General features: G+C 45.9%; 1 protein-coding gene across 2 annotated transcripts in view; it reads left to right on the top strand.

Moving 5' to 3' along the window:
* MYO18B (myosin XVIIIB) overlaps positions 1-26118 on the top strand; it is a 250529-nt gene that overhangs the window by 211382 nt on the left and 13029 nt on the right. For both annotated transcript variants that reach the window (XR_011441307.1, XM_070275312.1), the window contains exons 40-42: positions 1227-1357; positions 14950-14994; positions 16277-16414. Coding sequence is in view for 1 of the 2 variants with exons in the window: in XM_070275312.1 (XP_070131413.1) it covers positions 1227-1357; positions 14950-14994; positions 16277-16414 (314 nt within the window). In the remaining variant the exon portion in view is untranslated. The remainder of the gene's footprint in view (positions 1-1226; positions 1358-14949; positions 14995-16276; positions 16415-26118) is intronic.

The raw sequence follows: 26118 nt of genomic DNA, 5'->3' as shown, positions 1-26118 counted from the left end.
GAATTGCTCTTAGGTTTGATCCTAAATCCTTGTATTTTCACCCTTCCATGTTCTCATCATTTCGTATATATGTGTTCCTTAAAACAGCAGTCAGAAAATAAACTTTACATAATTAGAACAGCTTAAAAGAAAAGTCCTCTTGGAACCTGTCTTCACCAAGTGTTTTCCAGGTGTGTGTGTGTCATTTGCATATAGATATGGGCATGATGGTTCTCTGTTCTGTTCCGTTTGCTTAACATGATTTCACAGAAGCATTCCATGCTGTGGCAATCCTTATTTCTAATGTCAGAGTCTGCTATTAGCATCAAAGTGACACGCTCTGATGTCCCTAGCCGTTCCCAATTGTTGAGTGATGGGGTGGCTTTCCGCTTCTCCGTGTCATCAGCCCCAGCATCCTCGGGAACACAGCCTTGCTATGCCTTTTGATTTATTCCCTGTCGGGTTAACTCCCAGAAGGTCGGATTCCAGGTTTTATGTAGGGTTTCTCAGACCGGGCACTGCGGATATTTGGGCGAGGTCCTTCTTTATGGTGGGGGCTGTCCTGTGCTTGGAGGACGCTGGGTGCATCCTTGCCCTCGACCCCACCCTAGAGCTCACTGAGCACTCACCACAGCTCTGGGCACAGAAAGACCTCAGGAGATGCCCGCGGTGTTTGTCTGCTCTGGGGCAGCCCCGCTGGGACGTCCATCTTTGCCTTTGCTGCCTTTGAGGACGGGAAGCTGGAGGAATCGAGGTGACAGGGATGAAAGGGAACTATTCTTGTTCTGCCCTTTCTGCAACTTCCTGCTCCCAGATCCATCCCTGGGGTAGACTCGGCTTCCGGAAGCAGCCTCTGTGACTGTTCCGGGAAACATGAGTTGATTCGTACCCTTACTCCTCCGTCCAAGGTGTGCTGGGCGCCCACTCTGCAGGCAGCATGGCCGTGCAGGTTCAGAGCGTGGCTCTGGGGTCAGACAGACTGGGTTAGCACCACCAGCATGAGTGAGTGAGCGCTGTCCATGGCCGTGCCCTGGAGGCCCCCAAGCATCCATTTCCTCTAGAAAATTCAGAGCATCTCTCTGAGGGTGCAGGGAGCCCGTCCACAGAGAGAGCCCCTTGTGGGGTACCCACCATGTAACAGGTGCTCGGTGAACACGAGGGTCAGCCAGGGGTGTGTCCCCCCAGAGAGCTCACGGGCAAGTGGGGCTCCTGCCCAAGGTCAACGTGCTTGTGGTCTCTGTCTCCAGGAGAAGTACGTGGAGGAGCTCGCAGCGGTGAGGCAGACCCTCCAGACAGACCTGGAGACGTCCATCCGGCGGATTGCTGACCTGCAGGCAGCCTTGGAAGAGGTGGCGTCCAGCGACAGCGACACGGAGAGGTAACCTACAAGGGGCAGGGTGTGGCTGGAGAGCTTCTGTCTTCAGTGGACAGAGCTCCCCCTCGCAGGCCTGGGGGCTCTGGGGGCCGCATCTGCTGGGACACGCAGATGTGTTTGGGGGTGGGAGAGAGAACTGGCTGGCTCAGGTGAGGAGAGACAGGATGCTGCCCCGCTGGTGTTAACGTCTCCTTGTGACCGCCAAAAACACCTGGCCCAGCTCGCCAAGGCTTTGTTGGGGGTGAGGGGGGCGGGTAATCTGGGAGAGTGGCTGCAAAGTGGACTGCTGTGTGTGATCTTGGGCAGTTACACATCCAGCCTGGGCCTGACTCCCTCATCTGTAAAGTGGACGCAATGCTATTGGACAGATCACATCTAATTGCCAAGATTTGACCACTTTGGACCTACAGGCTGGACTTATCAACCCACACTCCCTACCTCACAGAGCTGTTGGGGAGGGTTAAATGAGTTAATAGATGAGCATCAAGTAGGACAGCATCCGGGGCACATAAGTGCCATCAGAGTGTAAGCTACGTTTGTACAGAATAGCAAGAAATTTTATAAAGGCAACCAGATTGAAGGGTGCAGGACGAGACAGGCAGTGATTGGCGAGGCCACTCAAAGTCAATGTCAGGGCATTGCTCCTTCCTCAGGAGATGGACAGGCTGCCTCCCGCTGTCTCCATTCAGGTCTCAAGCAGCCACAGGTCATGGCTGTGTGGCCCCTGCAGGTGGCCCCAAGTGTCCTGTCCCCAAAGCTGCTGGTGTAGCCTTGGCATGGTACTTCTCGGCAAATCACAGCCGCCCATCTTGCCGCAGCCTCTCTGCCCCCTTCTCAGCCTCTGCAGCAAAGCCTGGGGAGCGGGGAGAGGCATTTTCGTTGCATTGCTTCGGTGAGGAGCAACATGCCTTAGACTACCCTTCAGCTGTGGTTCCTCAGAGCGCCAGCCAGCTGTCTCTGCACACACCTGTGCGGGCTGCGTGGGCAGTCACTCCCTCTTGGTGTTCGTCTCTGTCGGGGGTACTTCTTGCTGCAGCCAGAACAGTCAAGCATTAGACCGTGGAGTGCAACCTTCTCCGTTCCCATGAGGACCCTGACCTCATGGTTCAAGTTTAAGGTCACACAGCAAATTAGCACCGTACACCGAGTTAGAACGTAAGGCTGCTGAGTTTCTTACTCAACCTTTGCCTGCCACACCCCTCTTAGCATGGCGAAGGCAGGGGCCAGCTGCTGACCCGTGGGAGGTGTGGGCATGAGACAGACAGCGAGGGAAGCAGAGACGGTTGCAAATCGGCTGCAGTTTAACCAGCAAGAGGAACCAGGTGCCTGTGTTAGAGCCGATCATGCCTCGTCAAGAAAAAAGACTGGAAGGAAACACACCAACATTCCAACACTGGGGCAGGACTTTACGGGTGACCTAAATTTTTGTTTTCTTCCAGCTTATTTATATTTTCTAAAACTGCATGAACATGCACACACATCTCTAGCTATACTGGTGCCCTCTTTAGGAGATTTTGCTGGTATAAGTTACGTGCTTTATACACCCTATTTTAGAATGTGAACACGTTCTTCCCTTGAGGTAGTCCCGGGCTGGTCATAAGCAGCTCAGAGTCATGTCGCCTCAAACTGTCCTGTGAAGTGGACAGCCTCAGCGGGACAGTGACCCATAGGACTCTGAAACCCCACATTCTTGCCTCTCAAGAAAGGGCTCTATCTAAAAAATCTTCAGTGTGTGGAAAACGGCTGCTATGCACACTCTGAGTGTTTCTGCCACTCCCTGCTAATTTGCACAGCTGCCAAATTGCTGGTGAAATGGTAAATACTGATGTTGCAGCTGCTCCCCACTTCGGGAGCCCATGTAGGACCTCCCGGCCGCCGCCCACGCCCCCAGTTTTGTTAGTGTCCTGACAGAACCGACGTCTGTAATTACAAAGCCCTATTGCCGATATTCTCTGCTTGATGCTTGGGCTGGCTTTTCCATTAACAGAAATACAGGAGCTTTTGCATTGATTATAATGAGACTCAGTGGCTGTCTATACTAGCATTTTTTAATTTTTGCCAATGAGCAAAACCTTTGAACCATTTTCACTTGCATAGCAAGAGATTGCTTTTCTGATAAATAAAAATGATAAAAATAGCACGTTTAGAGGTGTGGGGGTAGCCTGGACAGAAGGTGTGGTGAGGCGCAAGGAGCAGCTCCTCCCCGGGGGAGCGAGATCCTGGTGGTGAGGTCGCAGAGGGTCACGGACATCACTCCAGTCTCTGCTTGTGGGGGATCCTCTCCGGCCTTCAAGGGACCCTGCCCTCATCCTAATAGGAGATGCTGTTACCTGTCTCCACTCTGGGTGACAAGCTTCATGCTCACCCCCTTGTTCTGATCCAGCTTTTCTGAGCTCCCGGCCCTGGGCCCCTGGAAATCCAGGCTGAACTCTAGGTTTCTATCTGTGTTTTCATGTTCTTTTGTCTCTGGGGCCTTAACTCTCTCTCTCCACTGGTGTCTGTTGCCTTCTCTTCGTCTGGGTCTCTGATACCCGCACAGAACCTGACTCACAGTTCCCGAAGTTGGAGGGGGCCTCACCTGTGTTTCAGGGTTGTGTGAGGCGTGAAAGGATCAGAGAACACCGGTGTGAGGAAATGCGTCTTGTTTCTGGCAAAGCCCCATGCAGTGTGTAGGATTACCCCAAGTGGATTTGGGGGAGGCTGAGGGGAGGGGACAGACTCTGCATTCTAATCAGGGATCTAGCGGGTCATTTCTGCATGACCCTCAGCAAGTTATTCAACCTCTCTGAGCCTCAATCTCTTCATCTGTAAGATGGGTTGCTAATAAAAAAGTGAAAAAATATGACCCCCCAGCACAGTGCCTTGGACATAGTAGGGGCTCAACAATCCTCAGTTTCATTCATTCATGCATTTGATGAGTTCTTGCTGAGCACCTGCTCCACACCAGACACTGCTCTAGGTGTTTGTGTCCTTGCACTTGTGTCTTGTTATCATTTTTCTCCGTCTTATGGATGAAGAGAGATCGAATAACTTGCCCGAGTCTGGCAGACGTTAACATTCTGTTGAATTCCTAAGGAAGAGAGAAGGAGAAGAGGATAGATATAAAGTCCCTGCCTTCATGGAACCCACTTTCTGATGGAGGAGTGTGTGTGTGTGTGTGTGTGTGTGTGTGTGTGTGTGTGTGTGTGTGTGTGTGTTCATGGATAAAGTGAACAGACTGGTCAGTGAAACACTAGAATGCAATAGGAATTTTGGAGGCAGAGAACACAGTGCTATGATGAACAGGTTAGGTGGACATGAGCTCTCTGACAGGAAGGCATTTGAATTGAACCTGAATGAGAAGAAGGAGCCAGCCATGGAGAGATCTGGAGACAAGCGAGCAAGGGCTGAACAAGGCACGTTTTTGGCACTGAGAGACCTGTGTGCCCAAATCAGGTAGTTGAAAGAGAAACGGCTCTCCTTCTCTCCATTCTTCCTCCTCCACCCCACCTTCCTCCACTTCCTCCTTCCCTTTCCCCACCTTTCTTCCTCTCTCGAAATGGCCCACAGAAGCCCACTGAGTCCGTTTGTTCCTTCAAGGGCCCCAGACCCCCAGGCAGGATCCACTACATAATTTGTGGGTCCACTATGAAGTGAAAATGGGGACTTCTTGTCCCAAAATTGTTAGACTTTTGAGGCAGCAACAGCAGAGAATTTACACCAGGCGCAGACCCTTCTGGGCATGAGTTGCAAGCCTGTGAAGCCAGCCATGGCCCCACAGTGGGTCTTAGGAAGCGTTTCTTAAGTCTCAGCAGGCTTGGGTCCTCACTTGCTGTCTTGTACTTAGATTTGAAATTACCACAGAGCATAAATTTCAGTAATAGCATAAGAATGGGGGAAGACTGGGAAAAATTGCTCACAGAGAAGTCTCAGCTCATTTCAGAGAATTAATATTATACAGACCATGTTCTCTGGTCACAGTGCAATTAAATAGGTTATCAACAATCAAAAGAAATGTATGCATTGCTAGGTATAGAGCTGCTGTCCAGAGCAGGGCTCCAGATCCTGCCGCAGTGCCAGCCTGTACTCTCCCCAATCCTGGCAGCTCCACGCCACACTCCCCTCTCCGTTGTCTCATCGCCTGGGGTAAGAGGTTTGGGTTGGGGCCCGAGGGATTGGTCCCAGGTCCTTCTCCAAATGGAGCTTCCGTTAGGATTCAAACCCCCTCCCCACCCCCTGGGAGTGAGAGAGAGAGGGAGGGGTACTTAAGCTGGAGGTGAGGTTCTTTGAGACACTTGTTCAAATTATAAAAAGTCACATTTCCCCATGTTGGGAATTAGATCCCAGTGTAACAGGCCTTCCAGGCTGGAAAGGTGGCTACGTGATCAGAAAGCCAGGTGGCCTGTGCAGCAGCCTTGAAACACATGCTGTCTGGCACTAGGGCCCGACGTTGGAATTTAGACGGCATCAACCTCCTTAGATTAATGGGGAAATGCCTGAAGCTGTTCCCCCAGGCCTGGGGCACACTCATTACTCATGGAGGGAGGATGCGTCAGCTGACTGACAGCCCCATCTATTCCTGGCCCGGGGTCTGTGGCTGGTCTGTCCGTGCCTTGGCTGGGAGTTTGGAGGGGGGAGGGTAGAGAGGTCAATGGATGACATCTCTGACTCCTGGGTCACTTGAGAGTGTATCAATTCCAGCTGGCCCAATCTGAGATGGATGCTGTGGAATGGCATCCTCTATGACTGTGTTGAGGGTAAGCTGTACATTTTCCAACATACATCCTCTAAACTTGGCTAAAGTTAGGCTGCAGTAGGACAAGTAGAAAGATCTGGGCCTATCCAAAGATTGCAGCTGGCACTGAGGGCATAATTCCGAGTTAATTTACTCACTAGTGGGCCCAGGCTCTGGTCAGACTCTAAAGATTCCTGCTACATAGTAAAACAGGGTTTGGAACTGCCCACATGTCTTTCCCTACAACTCTCTTACCTTCCCCTCACCTTGAATAATAAGCATCCCAGGCCTGGGGGAACAGCTTAAAGCATTTCTCCATTATTCTAAGTAAGTTGATGTCGCATGTCAAGTCACAACACAGGGCCCTAGTGCAGGATAGCACGTGTGTAAATAATTCCACAGGGGCCACCTGGCTCTCTAAGCATCTTTTAGCTTGGAGGGCCTGGGTACCCATCTAGTGGGGTTCATGGGGAGTGAGGGCTCCAAACTACCTTATCCACTCTGGCATTATAGGAAATAATAATTGTGATGATGGGGGCTCTTTCCTGAGGACTAACTTTGTACCAAGCTGCACAACCTGCCTGTTTTATATGCGTTGTCCTCAAAACAACTGTCTGAGGTTGGTACCATTGTCATCCCTGGTTTACAGATGAAGACACTGGAGCTTAGAGAAGTCAAGAAACTGTCCCATGCTCACACAGTAAGTGATGGGGCCCTGATTTGATCTCCAGGCTGACCCCATCACCCTCACTTGTAATGACCAAGCTCTGCTGTCGTGTCAAACATACCCTTTCTTCTCCCTTTCTCTTGTCAAGTCTTTGTTTTCTGACAACAAAACTGGCCTGTCATGCTGGTGAACTTGTGTCTGTCACTGTGACGTGGGGCCAGTGCATTTGTGTGACTTCCCAGGCAATGTTTGCAGTTAGACTGGAGCGTCTGGCAAAGACTGCCATTAAAGGAATACAACAGAAGACATTTAATTAATTCTCTTGCTCCTCAGCAGTCCCCTATCCACAAATACTTGGCTCAAGTTCCTTTTTAAAAGCCACATGCTCCAAGGTGAGAGAAAGAACCACTGACCACACGTCAGGAGATGAGGCTTCCGGTCTTGGGCTGCGCTGCCAGCTAGATCAGGACCACGGACAGGTCACCTGCCCTTCCGGGGCCTCTGCTTGCCCACTCAACGGACTAAAATCATCATCGTCATCACCATCATCATCATTGAGCACCTTCCATGTCAGGACAGGAGGTACAGCAGGGAACAGGCAGACCTGGACCTGACCCATGGAGTTTGCAGTCCAGAGACTCTTTCTTCTTATGGTGAAGGGGTCGGTGGGTTTCAAATGCCCTCATTTAAGTAGAATGCCCTTTTTTACACCAAAGCAAGCTCCTATAGGAAATTCAAGCTTAGGATGGAGTGCAGCCACCCTCTGATTGGAGTGAGAGAGGGAGGTTTGGGGCTGAGCCCCCCTCCTAGGTCCCTCTCCCTGACCCTTTGGAAGCCCGTAAGGTTTCCCAGAAGTCAAGGGCTCCATGGACCATGGTGCACAAACTTAAGTACCTGCCAGGACCGATAATCCATGACTTGTATACAGTTAAACTTGTGGTGACTTCTACCATCTGGTTTAATGCTTCTCAGGATCAGACAGAACAAAACTCCTCCTGCTTCTGCCTGGAAGCCTTTCCCCACCCCCTTCCCACAGGCCTCCGTCCTAGACCACCTCATGATAAAGGAGTGAGGTGTCTTCACCAGGTTCCCATACTACAGTGGTGTGGCATGGTTTCTAGAAGGTCTTATCAACCCAGCCTCTCTATTTTAAACAAACTCTACTTTGTTGTGACCTTCTCATATGGCAGGTAGCGTGTGGTCCAGGCTGGACACCACTCTTGGTCTGAATGGCATTTCATCATGGATGGGCAAATAAATGCCTGGCAGGCCTTGACTTCCGCCTCAGAGGTTCTGTGCAAAATCAGCTTGCCTTGGACTCTGCGGGAGACAAGGTCTCTCTCTGCTGGGCAGCCAGGCATCCTTCCTCACATACTTCATTTGACTGTATGTGATTCATTTGATTGTATGTAAGCAATCTTTATTTGAACCCAGCACAGCAAAGTCTTTACAGCACAATACAACTAATCAAGGCACGTGCTGGTGTTAATTCATGACCGCTATTCACCCTAACCAACTCCACGAGTATGAGGCCCAGATGTGGACTCCGTGTTTACATTTTCCCCCTTCTGAAAGGGCTCTTTCCCCCTAGACTAGAGACTCACTCATTTTGAGATGTCCAGTTGGGCGGGACATCTTCTCTTTGCTCTTCCACATCCACTCCACGCTCTCCACCCTGCTATGTGCCTGGGAGGCTGACCCAGATGGACCACATCAACGGGCTCTCTGCCCTGTGGCTTCCCCCATGGACTCAGCCAATAGGGAACTCAGGTGACAATTGGAGGGAAGGAGGGAGGAGAGGAAGGATGGAGTATTTATTTATAAAAATAGCACGTTTAGAGGTGTGGGGATAGCCTGGACAGAAGGTGTGATGAGAAGCAAGGAACAGATCCTCCCCGGGGGAGCGAGATCCTGGTGGTGAGGTCGCAGAGGGTCACGGACATCACTCCAGTCTCTGCTTATGGGCTGTCCAGTTTTCCCAGCACCATTTATTGAATAGAACTTCCTTACTCCCTTGTGTGTTCTTAACCCCTTTGTTGAAGGTTAGCTGTCCGTAGATATGTGGCTTTATTTCTGGGCTTTCAATTCTGTTCCATTGATCTGTGTGTTTTTGTACCAGTACATGCTGTTTTGGTTACTAGAGGTTTGTAGTATACTTTGAAGTCAGGGATTGTGATGCCTCCAGTTTTGTTCTTTTTTCTCAGGATTGCTTTAGCTATCTGGGGTCTTTTGTTGCCCCATATGAATTTTAGGATTCTTCGTTCTATTTCTGTAAAGCATGTCATTGGGATTCTGACTGGGATTGCATTGAATCTGTAGATTGCTTTAGGTAGAACGGACATTTTAACTATGTTTATTCTTCCAATCCGTGAATATGGGATATCTTTCCATTTCTTTATGTCATCATCAATTTCTTTCAATAATGTCTTATAGTTTTTATTGTATAGGTCTTTCACCTCCTTAGTTAAATTTATTCCTAGGTATTTTATTCTGTTTGTTGCGATTGTAAATGGGATTGCATTCTTGAGTTCTCTTTCTGTTAGTTTGTTGTTAGAGTATAGAAATGCAACTGGTTTTTATAAGTTCACTTTGTACCCTGAAATTTTGCTGTAGTTGGTGATTATTTCTAATAGTTTTCTGATGGATTCTTTAGGGTTTTCTGTATGTGAAATCATGTCGTCTGCAAACAGTGAGAGCTTCACTTCTTCATTGCCAATTTGAACACCTTTTACTTCTTTTTCTTCCCTAATTGCTCTTGTCAAAACCTCCAGTGCTGTGTGGAATAAGAGTGGTGAGAGTGGGCACCCTCGTCTTGTTCCTGTTCTCAGAGGGATGTATTTCAGTTTTTCCCCATTGAGTGTGATATTGGCTGTGGGTTTGTCATATATGGCCTTTATTATGTTGAGGTACTTTCCTTCTATACTCATTTTCTTGAGAGTTTTTATCATATATGGATGTTGGATCTTGTCAAATGCATTCTCTGCATCTATTGAAATGATTATGTGGTTTTTATTCCTCATTTGTTAATGTGGTGTATTGCATTGGTTGATTTGTGAATGTTGAACCATCCCTGCATCCCTGGAATAAATCCCACTTGATCATGGTGTATGATCCTTTTAATGTATTACTGTATTCGGTTTGCCAATATTTTGTTGAGGATTTTTGCATCTGTGTTCATCAGCGATATTGGCCTATAATTTTCCTTCTTTGTGTTGTGCTTGTCTGGCTTTGGGATCAGGGTGATGTTGGCCTTGTAGAATGTGTTAGGAAGTGTTCTGTTTTCTTGAATTTTCTGGAATAGTTTGAGAAGTATAGGTGTTAAATCTTCTTTGAATGTTTGGTAGAATTCTCCAGGGAAGCCATCTGGTCCTGGACGTTTATTTTGGGGGAGGTTTTTGATTACTGTTTCAATCTCTTTACTTGTGATTGGTCTATTCAGATTCTCTATTTCTTCTTGATTCAGTTTTGGGAGGTTGTATCAGTCTAAGAATTTATGCATTTCTTCTAGATTGTCCAATTTGTTGGCAGATAGTTTTTCATAGTATTCTCTTATAGTCCTTTGTATTTCTGTGGTATCCATTGTAATTTATCCTCTTTCATTTCTAATTTTGTTTATTTGAGTCTTCTCTGTTTTGTTCTTAGTGAGTCTGGCTAAGGGTTTGTCAATTTTGTTTATCTTCTCAAAGAACCAGCTCTTAGTTTCATTGATCCTTTGTACTGTTTTTTTTGTTGTTGTTGTTGTTTAAATTTCATTTATTTCTGCTCTAATTTTTATTATTTCCCTCCTTCTGCTAACTTTGGGCTTTGTTCTTCTTTTTCTAGTTCTGTTAAGTGTAGTTAAAGATTGCTTATTTTGATTTTTCTTGCTTGTTAAGGTGGACCTGTATTGTTATGAATTTCCCTCTTAGGACTGCTTTTGCTGCATCACATAAGAGTTGGTATGGTGTATTTTCATTTTCATTTGTCTCCAAATATTTTTTGATTTCTCCCTTAATTTCTTCAATGATCCATTTGTTGTTCAGTAGTGTGTTGTTTAGTCTCTGCATATTTGTGACTTTCTCAGCTTTTTTCTTGTAGTTGATTTCCAGTTTCATAGCATTATGGTCAGAAAAGATGTTCGATGTGATTTCTATCTTCTTAAGTTTATTGAGGCTTGCCTTGTTTCCCAACATATGGTCTATTTTAGAGAGTATTCCATGTGCACTTGAGAAGAATGTGTATTCTGCTGTTTTGGGATGGAGTGTTCTATATATATCTATTAAGTCCATCTGGTTTAGTTTTTGTTTAATTCCACTATTTCCTTGTTGACTTCCTGCCTGGTTGGTCTATCCATTGTTGTAAGTGGGGTGTTAAGGTTCCCTACTATTATTGCGTTGCTGTTAATATCTCCTTTTAGGTCTGTTAAAAGTTGCTCTTTGTACTTTGGTGCTCCTGTGTTAGATGCATGTATATTAATAAGTGTTATGTCCACTTGGTGGAATGTCCCTTTTATCATTATATACTGCCCCTCTTTGTCTCTCTTTGCCTTTTTCATTTTGATGTCTACTGCGTCTGATATAAGTATGGCAACACCTGCTTTCTTTTGTTTGTCATTAGCTTGGAGTATCATCTTCCATCCCTTCACTCTGAGCCTGTGATTTTCTTTAGAGCTGAGATGTGTTTCCTGGAGGCAGCTTATTGTTGTGTCTTGTTTTCGATCCATCCCACCACTCTGTGTCTTTTGATTGGAGAATTCAATCCATTTATGTTTAGAGTGATTACTGATATATGAGGGCCTAATACTGCCATTTTATCACTTGTTTTTCAGTTGCTCTATATTTCCCCTGTTGCTCATCCCATGTATTTTGGACTGCCAGTTCAGTCTGGTGGTTCTCTATGATGGCTTTCTCAGTTTTCTCTTTATTTATCATTTGTGTCTCTGTTCTGATTTTCTGTTTAGATGTTACCATGAGGCTTATATAAAAGATCTCATAGATGAGACAGTCCATTTTCTGATAGCCTCTTATTTCCTTAGTCTAAGCAGGTTCCACCCCTTCCCTCATCCCCATCTAAGTTGTTGTCACAACTTATTCTGTTTTGTGTTGTGAGTTAAAATGAAGGGGTTATAGTTATCTTTGATGTTTTCCTTCCCTTTGTCTTTAATGTTATACTTAAGTGTTAGCTAACCTGTTCTGATGGAGAGCTGCAGTTTCCTGACTTTGTCTGCCTATTTATCTCCTTTCTCAAGATTTTGTAAAACCTTTCTTTTCTTTTTTTTTCAGGCATGAGAGCCTTCTTGATCATTTCTTGTAGGGGAAGTCTTGTGGTAATGAACTCCCTCAGCTTTGTTTATCTGGGAAAGTTTTTATTTCTCCATCATCTCTGAAGGATAATTTCTTCTTTTCTTTTTAGTCTTAGTTCTCTCTCCTCCCCCATCTGAAGCAGGTCTACATTTCTGTCCTCTAAATTGCTAATTCTGTCCTCCATAATATCAGCTCTGTTATTTAAAGATTCCAGCTTTTTCTTTATCTCATTCATTGTGTTTTTCATCTGCAACATTTCTGATTGATTTTTTTAATGTTTTCAATCACTTTTGTGAAGAACTCCCTCTGTTCATTAATTCTATTCCTGATTTCATTGGATTGTCTTTCTGAGTTTTCTTATAACTTGTTGAGTTTTTTTTTATGATAGCTATTTTGAATTCTCTGTCATTTAGATTGTAAATTTCTATGCTTTCAGGATTGATTTCTGGGTGCTTGTCATTTTCCTTCTGGTATTGAGTGTTAATGTACCTGTTGGTAGTATTTGATGGTGTGGATTTGTGCCTTCTCATAGTGGGGATATCTGGTCACAGATTCCACCTGCCTCTGCTCTTTCCACTGCCTCCTGGGGGGGTCCAGCACCTCCACCTTCTGATGTGTGGCTGTGTGGGTCTCTCAGATGTCTATTGTGTTGTGTGAATGTTGTTTGTTGGTTTATGAGTGTCCTTTTCATTGTATCTTAGTGGGGAGAATCTAAGGGAAGAGCTCACTCTGCCATGATGCTGACATCACTGTCTCAAGTTACAATTTTAATGTCCTGCTTTCTTCTTCCTCATTGGACCTGTGACCTCCATGCTTCCCCACCCATCACCCTCTCTACTTTTAAAAGGAATGCTACATCACTTTGAACACTATGGCTTGGGCCACAAGGGCCTTGAGTTCTTGTTTTCTTTCTGTGAGCATATCAGAAGATGTATCTCCATTCACTCAAATCCCCCTGCTTCCACGGGGCCTCACCTGACACATTCTTAGTTTCTTTGGTCAGCTGAAACGAATTTCCTTAACCTGGGGTCTGTGAACCAGTAGGTCGAGGGAGGGGGCCATGCATGAGGTCAGGATGATACCAGCAATCCTCAGATATTACATTAAATTAGAATCAGTGTTTGTACATTTGGGGAGGTGGAAGTTCCGTAGTCTCTATGAAAGATTCTCACAAAAGGCCAAGGACTCCTGCTTTAGGGCCCAAATGCATCCTCTCCACTGTGTATAATCTTCAGGGATCCAAGTTCAACAAGGCCTTAGCTCGTTGGTCCAAACTCCTGGCTTCACTGATGGGGACACTGAGGCTCCAAGCAGGAAAGAGAGCAGGCCAAGGCCACACAGCGAGGGCACTAGGATTCAGTCAGCTTTTCTCTTAATATCATGTTCTTTCCACAGCCCCAGCCCAGCAGAGCCTCAGAAAAGACTCAGGTCTCCAGAAGGATTTGAACTGGGTCTACTCACGTTGACCACTTCCGATAACAAAGTTGTGGGGTTGTTTTAAACTATTTTTAAGTTTTAAATAGTTTACTAAAAAGATAACCTCCCCTTCTCAGCATCCTTAACCTTCACCACATCTGCACAGTCCACGTTACCACGTCAGGAAGTGTCATCATAGGTTGTTGGGATTAAGGATTAGGATGTTCATATCTCTGGGGGTCATTATTCTGCCTGTCACAGGGTCATTCACAAAAGTGCTTTTGTTCTCCTGGAGAGGTCAGCAAACTTTTCTTTTAAAAGGCTAGATAGTAAATATTTTAGGATTTCAGGCCACATTTTCTCTGTTGCAACTACTCTACTCTGCTACTGTGGATAAAAAGCCATCATGGGCAACATGTAGATGAGTGAGTGCGGCTGTGTTCCAATAAACCCTTATTTATAAACCAGACTTGCAGGCTTGGGTTGAAGTTTACAGATCTCTCTTCTATTGGAGTCGCCAAGCCTTGTCTGAGAGAACTCCTGGTCTGGCCTGAGCCCTGGGGCTAAGGGATGGTTAATACATGTTACTGCCCAGTAGGGGCCCTTGCCATCTGATGAGGACAGGTAGATGTTAATAGAAGCCCTGAGGGTGATAGGTCCTTTAGGGTGGGTCCCAAGGCGCAGCAGGTGCACCCCACGGAGGAACCAACCAGGTCTTCCAAGGAAGGAATTGCCCAGATTCCAGCAGAAAATAAAGCTGGGAGGTCCCAGCCTGAGGATCCAGGATTAAAATGAGGTCCTAGGCGTCTGAGGTTTGCTGTTTGGCTGTTTACAGTGGGCACTTGCACACTGGCTAAGAGCGTGACCTTTAATGGCTCATACAGACCTGGGATTCAGAGCTGTGTGACCTTCAACAAGGGTGTCGGGTTCCTCATCCCTAAAATGGAGATGGGCGGGTGGTTAGATGAGATCGTGGGTGAGGCATATTTGTTGGATGAGGGGGTACTCCCTGAAGAATATGCTCTATTGATGTTATTATGGTCATTGTAATTGCTACTATTGCAATTAGTTTTGGAGTTTCCCAGAATGCCCTGGGAAGCTGACCACCTCACCCTCATGTGTAATTTTCTAAGCACTCACAAGGACCATAAAGCACATGCCTTGTGTGTTGACAATAATGATGCTGTTAATAACAACAGTACAAAAACAAGAAGAGCAGTAATGGTTCCTACCATTTAATTAGCACTAACTGTTTGCCAAGAACTATGCTGAGATCTTTACAAGGGTCGTCTCATTGACTCTGCTCTACAACTCTGGAGGCAGAGTCCCTTTATTAGCTGCACTTTGCAAAGGGGCACAGGAGGCTCAGAGAAGGTAAGTGACTTGCCTAAGATCACACAGCAGCACAGGTTGGAAGTGAGACTTGAACTCAAGTTTGTCTAACGTCAAAGACTGTGTTCTTCACCAGCCCCTGACAGCACAAGGGTAACAGACTCTTTCCTGTGCCTCCTTCTAGTGTCCAGACGGCAGTGGACTGTGGCAGCAGTGGCAGAAAAGAGATGTAAGTTAACACTGAGTAGAACTGAGCAGCTTATACTGATGCCCAGGGCAAGCCCCCGCCTCTCTGTGTCCAGTCTGCAGGGGGAACATCCATGCCTCCTTGGGGAATTACCAGCAATGCCCATGAGAGCTCTGACTCCATGGTCATAGCATGTAGCCTGGGGATGTACTATTTAACCATCCAACTTCTTTTTGACAGAGAGAAGCCCATGACTTATCACGTCACTGTCCCCCTCACACACTTTCACTGGCTCCCCATTCCTCAGAATAGACATTTTAGACTGACATTTGAGCCCTGCGCATTCTGACCCTTACTTCCATCTCTACCTGGCACTCCTACTTTCCATATCATCCATGTCCTGCCCTTTGCGGGCTCCGTGCCTTATGTGTGCTGCTCCTTCCACCCCAGATTTCCTTCTCCAGGCCCTGCGTGGCCACGTCCTAACCTTCGAACAAGACGTAGCTCAACTGCCACTGTTCGATGCCTTCCCTTATGACTCCAAGAAGCAAGTCAAGGCTCCCTCCTTATTCTCCCTAGAATGTACCCCTCTGTCCCTCTCTCTGGCACTGATAATTTTCTCCTTTATTTTCTGGTTATTTATATAGATATCTACTCTGCTAAGATGGGGTTTTAAGGACAGGGTCAATGCTGGGTTCATGTTTACAGCTCCTTCCCATGGTGCCTGGGACAGAATATTCTATCAGTCAATCAATCAATCAATCTATCAATATTTATAATGTTGAGTAAGTAAATCAACAGAAAATAACCACTGAGTACCCACATGGGCCTCTCCCTGTGCTGCTTTCAGGGCAGGAAGGCATACAAGTGAAGTCCTTGTCCACGGTGACATTTCCAACCAAGGTGGGCAAGGAATTGAGACCTTCACACTGGAGATATTCCAGGAACATATCATTTGTTATAAAGTTCAATACTGATTTTTCATCCAAAATTGGAGATACCTCAACATCTGTGATAGAGTGTTTGTCTTCCAAGGAACAGTGGTCAGTAGCCTGGGCATTGGGATCAGATAGACCAGAGTTTGCACCCCAACTTCATCACTGACTAGCTGGGTGACCTTGGCCAAGACTCAGGTGGGCCTTCCCACATCTCATTACTTTCATCTGTGTCATGGGGTCCCTCCTCTCAGGGATTGTGTTAGTATTCACTGAGCTTATGCATAAGCAGCACTTAGCACAAGGCCTGGCTCATGCTAAGGGGTATCTAGTTATTGCTGTTACTGTGGTTGTCATTGTGTTGACAGCATCCTGCATTCTCGTTCTAGAGATAACATCTCCGTCGTCAGCTCCCAGCCAGAGGGCAGTCTGCAGTCCTGGTTGAGTTGTTCTCTGTCCCTGGCCACAGACACCATGAGGAGCCCCTCTCGACAGTCAGCCATCAGCAGCCACATCCTCAGCCCCAGGTAAGGGTGTTTTCCTGCTGCCTCTGGATGGCCAATAGCTCAAAGACTCTCACACTTTGAAGATTGTTGTTCAAGTCTTCTGTTTCCATCCTAGGCAATGACAAGCATGGTCCAGTTTGAGATATGACCCTGCTACTTCCTAGCTGTGTGACTTTAGGCAAGTCAGTTACCCTCTCTGAGCCTTCATTCCTCATCTCCAAAACAGGAAATAAAATTGCATTTACTCACCCAAACAGTTGAAATGATGAGGATCTAATGCAGCCCTCCCTGAAGAGTGGTCTTCCAGATGATTTTAAATAGTACACAGAGAACATTTAAGAAATAGGAGCCAGCCCCGTGGCCGAGTGGTTAAGTTCATGTGCTCCTCTCCGGCGGCCCAGGGTTTCACCGGTTTGGATCCTGGGTGCAGACATAGCACCGCTCATCAGGCCGTGCTGAGGCAGCATCACACATAGCACAACTAGAAGGACCCACAACTAAAAATGCACAACTATGTACCAGGGGGCTTTGGGGAGAAAAAGCAGAAGAAAAAAAAATTTATAAGAAATTGCTATGGATTCACTGCAGTTGCCTTTTCTCTGAGTCCTACTTGTTTTCCATTTATAGATAGTTCTGGGTTTAAACTTTCTTTATAAACATATTCACTTAAAGTTTTGTTTTTGTTTTTTAACGGTGAGTTGGTAAAAAGACAGTTAGGATGGATGACCTCTTCCTCAGGGATTTTAGCTTTGTTTGGAGGTCAGGATTTTATATTTCTGCTACCATAAGGAAGATGAAGTCGGCCATGGCCTGAGATGGGACCCTGGCGAATATATAGGATTGCCAACAATAGGTTGCTCCAACAAATGGGCCTCGGGATTCACCCTCAGTTGTAGGACTTAAATCCTTCTCGCCTCTTGCTTTTCAGTTCCATTTCTCTCAGCTCATTTGCTTTTCCTTTTCAAGGGTGGTCCTCTTGTAATTAGGAGCTAATGGCCATAAATCAGAAATTATGGATTAAACAGATGCGTAATTAAGATGAAATGCACACCGCTTCTGTGATAATAGAAGAACCAGTGTGATAAGATAGAAAGAAAATTCACAGACTGATGGAGAAAACCCAGACAACCCCTTCCTCACTTGAAATGTGCTTGCTCTGAAGCAGGGGGTGTCTCCACAAAAGAGAAGGGGGTGCAAATTCATGCTAACCTTTCGGGCATATTCAGCAAATGGCAAATGTCTGGCACATGTCTACAGATCATCTTATGCTGAAAGATTTGATGTCAAAAATATCAAAGGGAGCCTCCAAGAGTGGGGTGCATCTGGGGAGTTAATTAAAGCAAGATTATCTGATTAATGCTCTTAATTAAAAAGAAGGGTCTGTATGGAGAAAGAGCCATGTCCTCTGTGAACCCCAAATGGCGAGGACTCTGTCACTCCTGATAACTCAATACTTTTGTTTTTTTCCATCAGCCAATTTATAAGGCAGCAGAAGCAGAAGTGGAGGCGGCCAGAGCCGATTGTGAATGCTCATTAACATAATATCCAAGCTCATAATTAGAATTGTATTAAAGTGCATGAGAAGGATGCTTAGCCCTTGAATGACACCCTAAGTTGTTTAGCACCCATTCGAGTGGGAGGCGGGAGGCTGTGGTGGTTTCAGTACATGGTCTGAAGTCAAGGCATCTGGATTTCTAGTCTATATTTGCTCCTCTGCAGCTGTGAGACTTGGGGCAGGTTGCTTAACCTCTCTGTTCCTGTTTCCTTGTGAGTAAATCAGGTTTGATGTCAGGGTCAATGAGATGGTGCACGAGTCGGTATTCACTCAGAGCCTGGCACCTCGAAAGAGCTCAAGAAAAGTAGCTGCTTTCTTAGGGTTGGTGTCTATTTGATGCCCAGAGGAACCCCAGGAGGCAGACATCATTACCCCCCGGTAACAAGAGGAATCTGAGGCTGAGGGGCGGGAACAACTGACTCAGGCACAGACCGTCTTACGCCCGCTCCTGTAGCGGCACCTGGCAGAGTGGGTCCTCGGCATCCCCGGGCAGCCCTCTCTAGAACCTTGTCGGTCTTCCCCCACCCCCACTCCAAGTCCTCAGGCTTGTCCAGTTGCAGTTAGAGAAGAGGTGCCCACACCATGGACAGCCTGGGGCAGGAGGCAAGAAGGGACCATGAGCTCCTTGTCGGTTTTCTTCATATTGGTGTCCCTAGAGCTGGCACACAGTAGGTGCTCAATAAATTTCTGTTGAGTGAATAATGATCATAATGTCAGAGCGGGAACAGAAATATTAACTGTACCTGGTCACAGCTCAGCACTGACTGTGACACAGAGAAGGTCGATAATTTGTTCAGTGTCACACAGCAGGTAAGTGGAAGAGCCAGACTTTGAACCCAGATTTGAATCCCTCCAAAATCTGTATTTGCATTTGCCACACTGCATGGTTTTGCAACATTTCTCAGGGAGTAGATCACTCACCTGGCAAGGTTTACTGGCAAAGAGCTGGCCTGTTATTAATGTTAAAAGTGCATGAGGATCGTTATTCAACATTCAACATCCATCCAAAAGGTATTTATTAAATGCCTGCTGACTGCCAGACCCCATGGCATTAAGCCCTGAAAAATTCTGAGCCCTGTCCTTGGAGTAGGTTTACAGTTTAAAGGTTCTAGAACTTCTGAGTTGGAGGGGACCTCTGGGATTTTCTAATCCAAGTTGCTCATTATATCAAATGAGAAATGAAAATCTGAAATCTGCAGAGGGAAATATCTTACCCAAATTTATAGTAAGGACTGACCTAGAAGATGCCTTGACTTCCATGTCTTTCTACTTGCTCAAGTAATCTCTGAATGCTTTCCCCTTTCAAGAACTTAAACTGTAACAGAGAAGACTAAAGTCCTCTTGGTCACCACCCCAATCTCAGCTCCTTTCCCAAAGGTATCCACCATCTTCAGTTTGGTGTGCATCCTTCCGCATCTTTCTCTGTGTATTTATAAACGTATATGTAGTTGTAGCAAGTACATAGCATATTCGTGGGCTTTTTAAAAACATAAATGATTTGATGCTATATTATATATTACGCTACACAAAAGTTCTTACAATGTGCTTCTTTCCCTCAATAACTTGCCTTGGCCGTCTTTCCTTATCAGTATACATAAGTCTATCATGTCCTCTTAAAGTCATGCAAAAGATCTTAAAGTTATGCCATGATTTATTTAACTATAGTCTTCTCGTTTCACTTTTAATTCCTTTCCAGACTTTTCCTACTAACCTGTAAAGCTTCAAAAAACACATGTCCTTAAGCACATGGGCAAATGATTCTCTGGGTCAAAGGGCACTTGCATTTTAGACTTGACTAGATCCTGCTAGATTGCCCCAGCATTCTTCTATTAGATGACTAAATTAGTGGAGTGTGACACTCTCGTCTGCCATCCTCATATTCCATGGCACATCACAGGGCCTCATATGTGAGTCTCATGGACATTTCCAATTTGACTGAAAAAGAAGGTCACTCTAAAACCAGAAGAGAGGGAGAAAGCAGTCTTCTGCCAAAAAAAATGAAAGCATTCCTTGTATTATTTATAAGGGGACGTCAACTCAAGAGAAATACACCTAAAGCTTTATGATTTATGGTCCAGGAAGCAGGCAGCTGCTCCTGATAAATGCAAGAGCTTCTGGAGACGAGGACACTAAATTTCCTTCGTGGCCCCAGAGAGCAAGTTTATGGGCTTCGTGGTGGCAGCCACACTTGGCTCCAGAGTCTCTTTTAACGTCTGGCTGCGGCTGGTGCCAGGGCCGTCCTGGGTCTGGCATGCTCCCCTTGGTCCCTGCTGTGTGCGTGGTCTCTGCTTCCCGCCCTCGAGGGCTGTTGGCCTGCTGGAAGAGTGTTAAAGGGAGGGAGGCTCTCCCCACTTCCTGCTTGTCCTCACAGCCCCTCAGGCTTTCCAAGGAGGGTCCACGACCCATTTCACTCTAGTCCTGCATTCCCATGCCCAACAGAACCCCAGCCTTGGTCACTCACACAGTTCTGCAGGGTCTGTGTGCTGACAGGCATTAACTGACCCAACTATGCAGACTCCTAACATCTTGTCTTGTCACTGGTCAGTCACTTCTCTCATTTTACTGGACAATTATTCTAAACCATCTTGACTTTCCTCCAGTCACTGTCCCTAACTTTAAAGAGACGTCCTAAACTCCTGGTTCATTCAAAGAAAAAATATCTTGGCCTCAACTTCTGTGGTTCCTTTAAACCCATCTCTATCTGCCGCCATCTTCCCTCTGGTCTCAGAAGGTGAGATCTGGTCCTGTCTGAGTCCAATTCATACTCCTCCACCTCTCCTTCCTCTCCCATACAGGGCTCCCATCCACCTGGTGTCCCCTCTCGCTCCTTTATCCTCAACTTTCCGCATTTCAGTTGTCCTCCCTCCACAGGCTATAACCACCTTCAGGGCATCCCCATCCTAACCGTATCCTCACCCATCATTCTGTACTCCTGTTGAATTACTCCTCTTCCTTCTCTTCAGAACCAAGCTTCTCCAGTGTGGGGTCCACACTCACTATCTTCACTTACTTAACATTTTATTCCTCAATTTCCTACAGCCCAGAGCCTACCCCCACCACTCCATGGAAACTTTTCTCCCCATGTCAGTGGCTTCCAATGGGACAAGTCAGGGGACATTCTCCAGTCTTGATCTTTTTCTGGACTTCTCCCCTGCATTGGCAACTATCGAACCTTCCTTGGAATTCTCTGTTTGCGTGGCTTTGTGGATGTTTCTGTTCCTTGGCGCTGCCCAGACTTCTCTTTCCTGGTCTCTTCCTCCCTCCTCCAGCCCCTGAATGCTGGGATTCTCAGGAGGCTGCCCTCACCTGACTGTTTTTCTCTTCACCTGATCCCAGGCAATCCTTCTGTGATTTTTAACTCCTCTGCTGTAAGCCGATGACCCCCAAATCTAGACCTCCAGCTCTCCTGTTCTCCCAGGCTTTAAACTTATGTATCATATCTAATTGCCTACGCTGAGACGATTGCCAACTGGATGTGTCCCAGTGTCTTAACTCAGCGTATGCAAGAGGAAATCCCTCCCTCCCCACCGACCTGTGTTGTCCATCCTTGGGTGGTTCTATCATCCACAAAGCTTCCCAAGGTGGAACCCTTGACTCACCTAAGACCATCATCCCTCCCTCTCCTCCCCTCATTCAACTGGTCCCTAAATCTTGTTTGTTCTGCCCCCTTTCAAGAAAACACCCTTGGTGCTCTTTCTACTTATCTCCATTCCCACTGCCACCACCTTTAATTCAGGCTTCCATCATTTTGCTCTTAGACTCTGGCAAAGAGCTTCCAACACCACCCTCCTTCAGTCCATCCACTACGCTTCAGCCATGATCCTTCTAGAACGAAAACCTGGTTTCAGTGACTCCCCATCACCTACAGCAGGGGGCAGCACACTCAACTGCCCACAGCCCAAATCTGGCCCCCAACCTGTTTTTGTAAATAAAGTTTTACTGGAACACAGCCATGCCCATGTTTTTGTTTTTAATTTTACATGTTGCTTGTGACTGTCTTTGTACTGTGATGGCAGAGTTGAGTAATTGCAACAGAAACCATATGGTCCCAAAGCCAAAAATATTTGCCATCTGCCCTCTACAGAAAAACTTTGGTGATCTCTGCCCTACAGGATAGAGCAGGATGGAATTCAAGCACCTCAGCTGGCTTATAGTGTCCGCCATGACCTGGCTCTTGTCTACCTCTCTGGTCTCATTTCCCTCCATCTCCTCTTCATACTTTGTGTCCCAGATGGTTTAGAGCTCTCCCTCATACACTGTGCTGTTTCCCACTCCTCGTCCTCTGTCCATGATATGCCCTCTGCCTGGACACCTTTCCCACATTTCTTCACCTGCCAAACTGTTACTCACCCTTCAAGACTCAGCCCATGGATCACCTTCCCCAGGAGCCTGCCCTGACTCCCTGGCTGGGTCAGGCGCCCCTCTGCTGTGGTCCTACAGACCCCATATGTCCCCCTTCCATAGCACTTACCATATTATGTTGAGATCACCTGTTCAGGTGTCTATCTCCCTTAATAGGCTGTGAGCCCTTTAAGGACATAAAATTTATCTTTTCCTTCTTGTACCTCAGCATCTAGCACAGTGCCTGGCACATAGTAGGTGCTCAATAAATATGGATTGAACAAATAAATGACCAGTGAATGGAAGTTAGATGGCCTCTCACCAGATGATTAGAAGAATAAGGCTGATATCAAGAGCCAAGGGTGGATTTGCCAGACTGGTTCTTAGCAACATGGAACCAGGATTGATGGAACATAGTGGAGAAAACTGAAGATCTGGACTCAGTTCCTCAGAGTGCAGACTGAGGGCAGGGGCAGGTGGTGGGCACAGAGGGTGAAACTGGATCTGCAAGGGGCCTTGAAGACACACTCAGGAGGTAAAGGAAAGACGACAGACTTTGCAGTCTGGTAGACCTGGTTTCTAATGTGAACTTACGAGCTGCCTGACCATGAGCAAGTTAGAGTCTCTGGGTCTCAGCCCCTCCTCCATGTTATATTTCCTTTGCGGGATTAAAGTAACAGCTACAGAGTGGCTGGTGGAAGGCCTGGCACCAACTTAGCATTTAATAAGCAAAAGATCTCTTCTGCTCTCCTCCCTTCATCCCAGGCCAGGCTGGGTGGGTGCTGCTCTGGGACGCAGGGTTGCTGAAGGCAGGACGAGGGAAAACTATGCCTGGCTTATAATCTCACGTGCCAGAGATTGTGGAAGTGTCTAGACTTGAAGCAGAAAACCATGAGCACAACAGAGACTCTCTTGTCAATGAAAGTGGAGTTTTGGTGAATTTGGGTTTAAATATGTTGAACTTAATATGTTTGGGGACATCCAAGTGGAACTGTCCAGGTCTGGATCCATGAGATGCCAGAACTTCTCTGCCTAATGTAATAGTTAGGATTCTTTGAGGTATAAGTGACATAAAACCCAACTCAACCTGGCTTGTACAAAAAGGAAATGTATTATCTTGTGCAGCTTGGAAACCAAGGGTAGAGCTAGCTTCAGGCACTACTGGATCAAGGGATTAAAAAATGATCATGGGGATTTGACCCCTCATCAACCACTCTGCTCTGCTTTCCTCTGTGTTGGCTCCTTTCTCAGGCAGCAAGATGGCAGCCAACAGCTCCAAGCTCTTGCCTACACCTCTCTGAGCCCAAGAGTAAAGAGGGCTTCTCTCTTCTCAACAGTTCCACAAAAATCTTGAGCTTGACTTTCATTGGCCCAAAGTGAGCCACATGTCTGTCACTGGACTAGTCAGAATGGACAAGGAGGATGAAGGAGCCTTTTCCCTTAGGCTCAAATTTGTGTTCTCACCTAGCTCTGGGAGATAGGGTTATTCCCACCCAAACCACAGGAACACTGAGGGAGAAAGGGTTTTCCCAAAGGACAACAGGGTACCTTACCTGAAGCAGGAGAATGATACTGGGTAGATAAAAAAAATAAGCAAAGCAAATGTTCTCCACCAAGAGGAAGGTTGAATTATGGGAGCAGACAAGATTACGTAGAAGAAGGAGGAAGAGAGAGAGAGAGAGAGAGCTCCCAGTGGAGGGGAGGGGAGTGGAGAGGAGAGGAAAGAGAGAGAGATGGGGGCAAGGGGGAGAGAGAAAACATTAGAGTGTTTGAGATCCCCGTTTGGTAGCCTCGGGAAGTCCAAATAAAATTGTGTGTCTCCTGGTCAGAGACTTTATTTATCCCTAAATTTCCGTGACCGATCTATCACCACGCAATTAGTGATGCTGTGATTGGAATTTATTACCAAACATGGCTCTCCACTGTTGCTGTTGGACTTGTACCATATTGCAGTGTGAGCATGGAGATTATTGTATAAATTATTCTCACTCACATAATCATCGTGATTTTAATTACTGTGTAATCTTCGCTAATTACTGTTGTATGTATCATTTGCTTTGGTGCCCATTTAACACAACTGCTTTCCGTTTGGCTAAAAGATGGCAATACAACTTTTCCTTTTCCTGGGGAAAATTTGCTTTCTGTAAACATTTGCAGCCCCATACTCTTGGCTTGTGGCTCTTAGTTTAAAAGGAAAAGATTTAGACCCCACCACCCTCCTGTCGTCCCCGTTGATTTTTATTTGGGATGAGGCTGGCTTGAATTAGTATAAAGGTCTAAATTATAGGGTATTTAAAAAATAAAGTTGTATTCCTTTCAAGGAAATGCAATTACTCCACTGCAGAAGTGAAGCAAGGACAGGTCACGTGGGGCCTGCTCAAATGATTAGATAAGACTCGTTTGTAATTAGTTCATTAATTATGTAAATGTGAATGGATGGTACTTAGCATTAAAAACAGCTTGTTCTCAAAGTAGATTAAGCACCCACCTCTAATCTTTTTCAATTGTGCATTTGTTTACTGGTCTCTTTATTCCTAGAAGCAGAGCTCAGGATCATTTTAATCCAGCCGGAATATGCTTAATGAACGGGCCTCTCATGAACATGGTCTTATGTCTTCCTAGAACAAAGGAGTTCTTTTCAGTTTTATCAGTATTGGGGAGATTAGTGGAAAAGATGTTGAAAGTGAAAGCGTGGAAATATTCAAAGCAAGCACATTAATCCTGAACCCAAGGCCTAAACAAGTGAAACCAGGAGAAGTCTGGCTCTGTCCAGGATTCAGCTTGCAGCCAGCATCACTCTTGGACAGGTTTCTGTCGAAGGAGAGCTGTTTTTTACCTGGAAGTTGGTCTTGGGTGGTAGAGCTGCAGATGTTTCAGGAAATTTTGAGGTTCGCCTGAGTTAGCTGCAAGTTTGTAGAAAATCATTTGAATTCATCATTTGATGGTTCAGAAGATTCTTTTAGAATCTGTGGTTCTCTAATTGAGCTAAATTTTTGTTAAGTAAACTTGTTACTGAATATACGTAGCAGAAAGTACACCTTGGTGAAATTTTCAGAAGCTGGTCATACCTAGGTAATTACTACCCTGAATCAAAAACCAGACCGTAACTAGTCGTGACCTTTTCCTTCCTCAAAGGTAGCCGCCATCTTGATTTCTAACACTATAAATTAGATCTCTCTGTTTTTGAACTCTATGTAAATAGAAGCATCCAGTAGTACTCTTTGGTGTCTGGCTTCTTTTTTTTCCCATATTATGTTAATGAGATTCATCCACATTGTTGCATGCAGCAGTAATTCTCTTGTTTTCCTTGCTCTATGGTCCATAAGAGTGGTTCTCAACTGGGGACACTTTTGCATCCTCTTCCTTGCCAAAGGACAGTTGATAAGGTCTGGGGACATTTTTGGTTGTCATAACAGAGGGAGAGAGGTGCTATTGGTATCTAGGACATAGAAGCCCAGGATGCCTCTGAGCATCCTGCAGTGCTCAGGACAAGCCAGAGAGAATTATCTGGTCCAAAATGTCAATTATGCCACTACTGAGAAACCCTGGTCTATAATAGTCCATTGTATGAATATAAAATAATGGTTTTATACATTCTATTATTACTAGACGCTTAGGTTGTTTCCAGCTTAGCACTGTTATGAATAGTATTACCTTGAACAATCTTATACCCAGCTTTTGTTGCATAAGCGTACAGATTTCTGTTGGGTATATACCTAGGAGTTTTCCTCAAGATCAGCAAATGACTCCAGGGGAGAGTTCCACACCATACTGAGTTCACCTCAGTGTACTTCCCTCTTTCCAGAATTTGGCCCTTCAAGTCCTGGCT

This window comes from Equus caballus, chromosome 8 (assembly GCF_041296265.1).
Source record: "Equus caballus isolate H_3958 breed thoroughbred chromosome 8, TB-T2T, whole genome shotgun sequence".
Taxonomy (NCBI): domain Eukaryota; kingdom Metazoa; phylum Chordata; class Mammalia; order Perissodactyla; family Equidae; genus Equus; species Equus caballus.
This window is presented reverse-complemented; position numbering and strand designations above follow the sequence as displayed.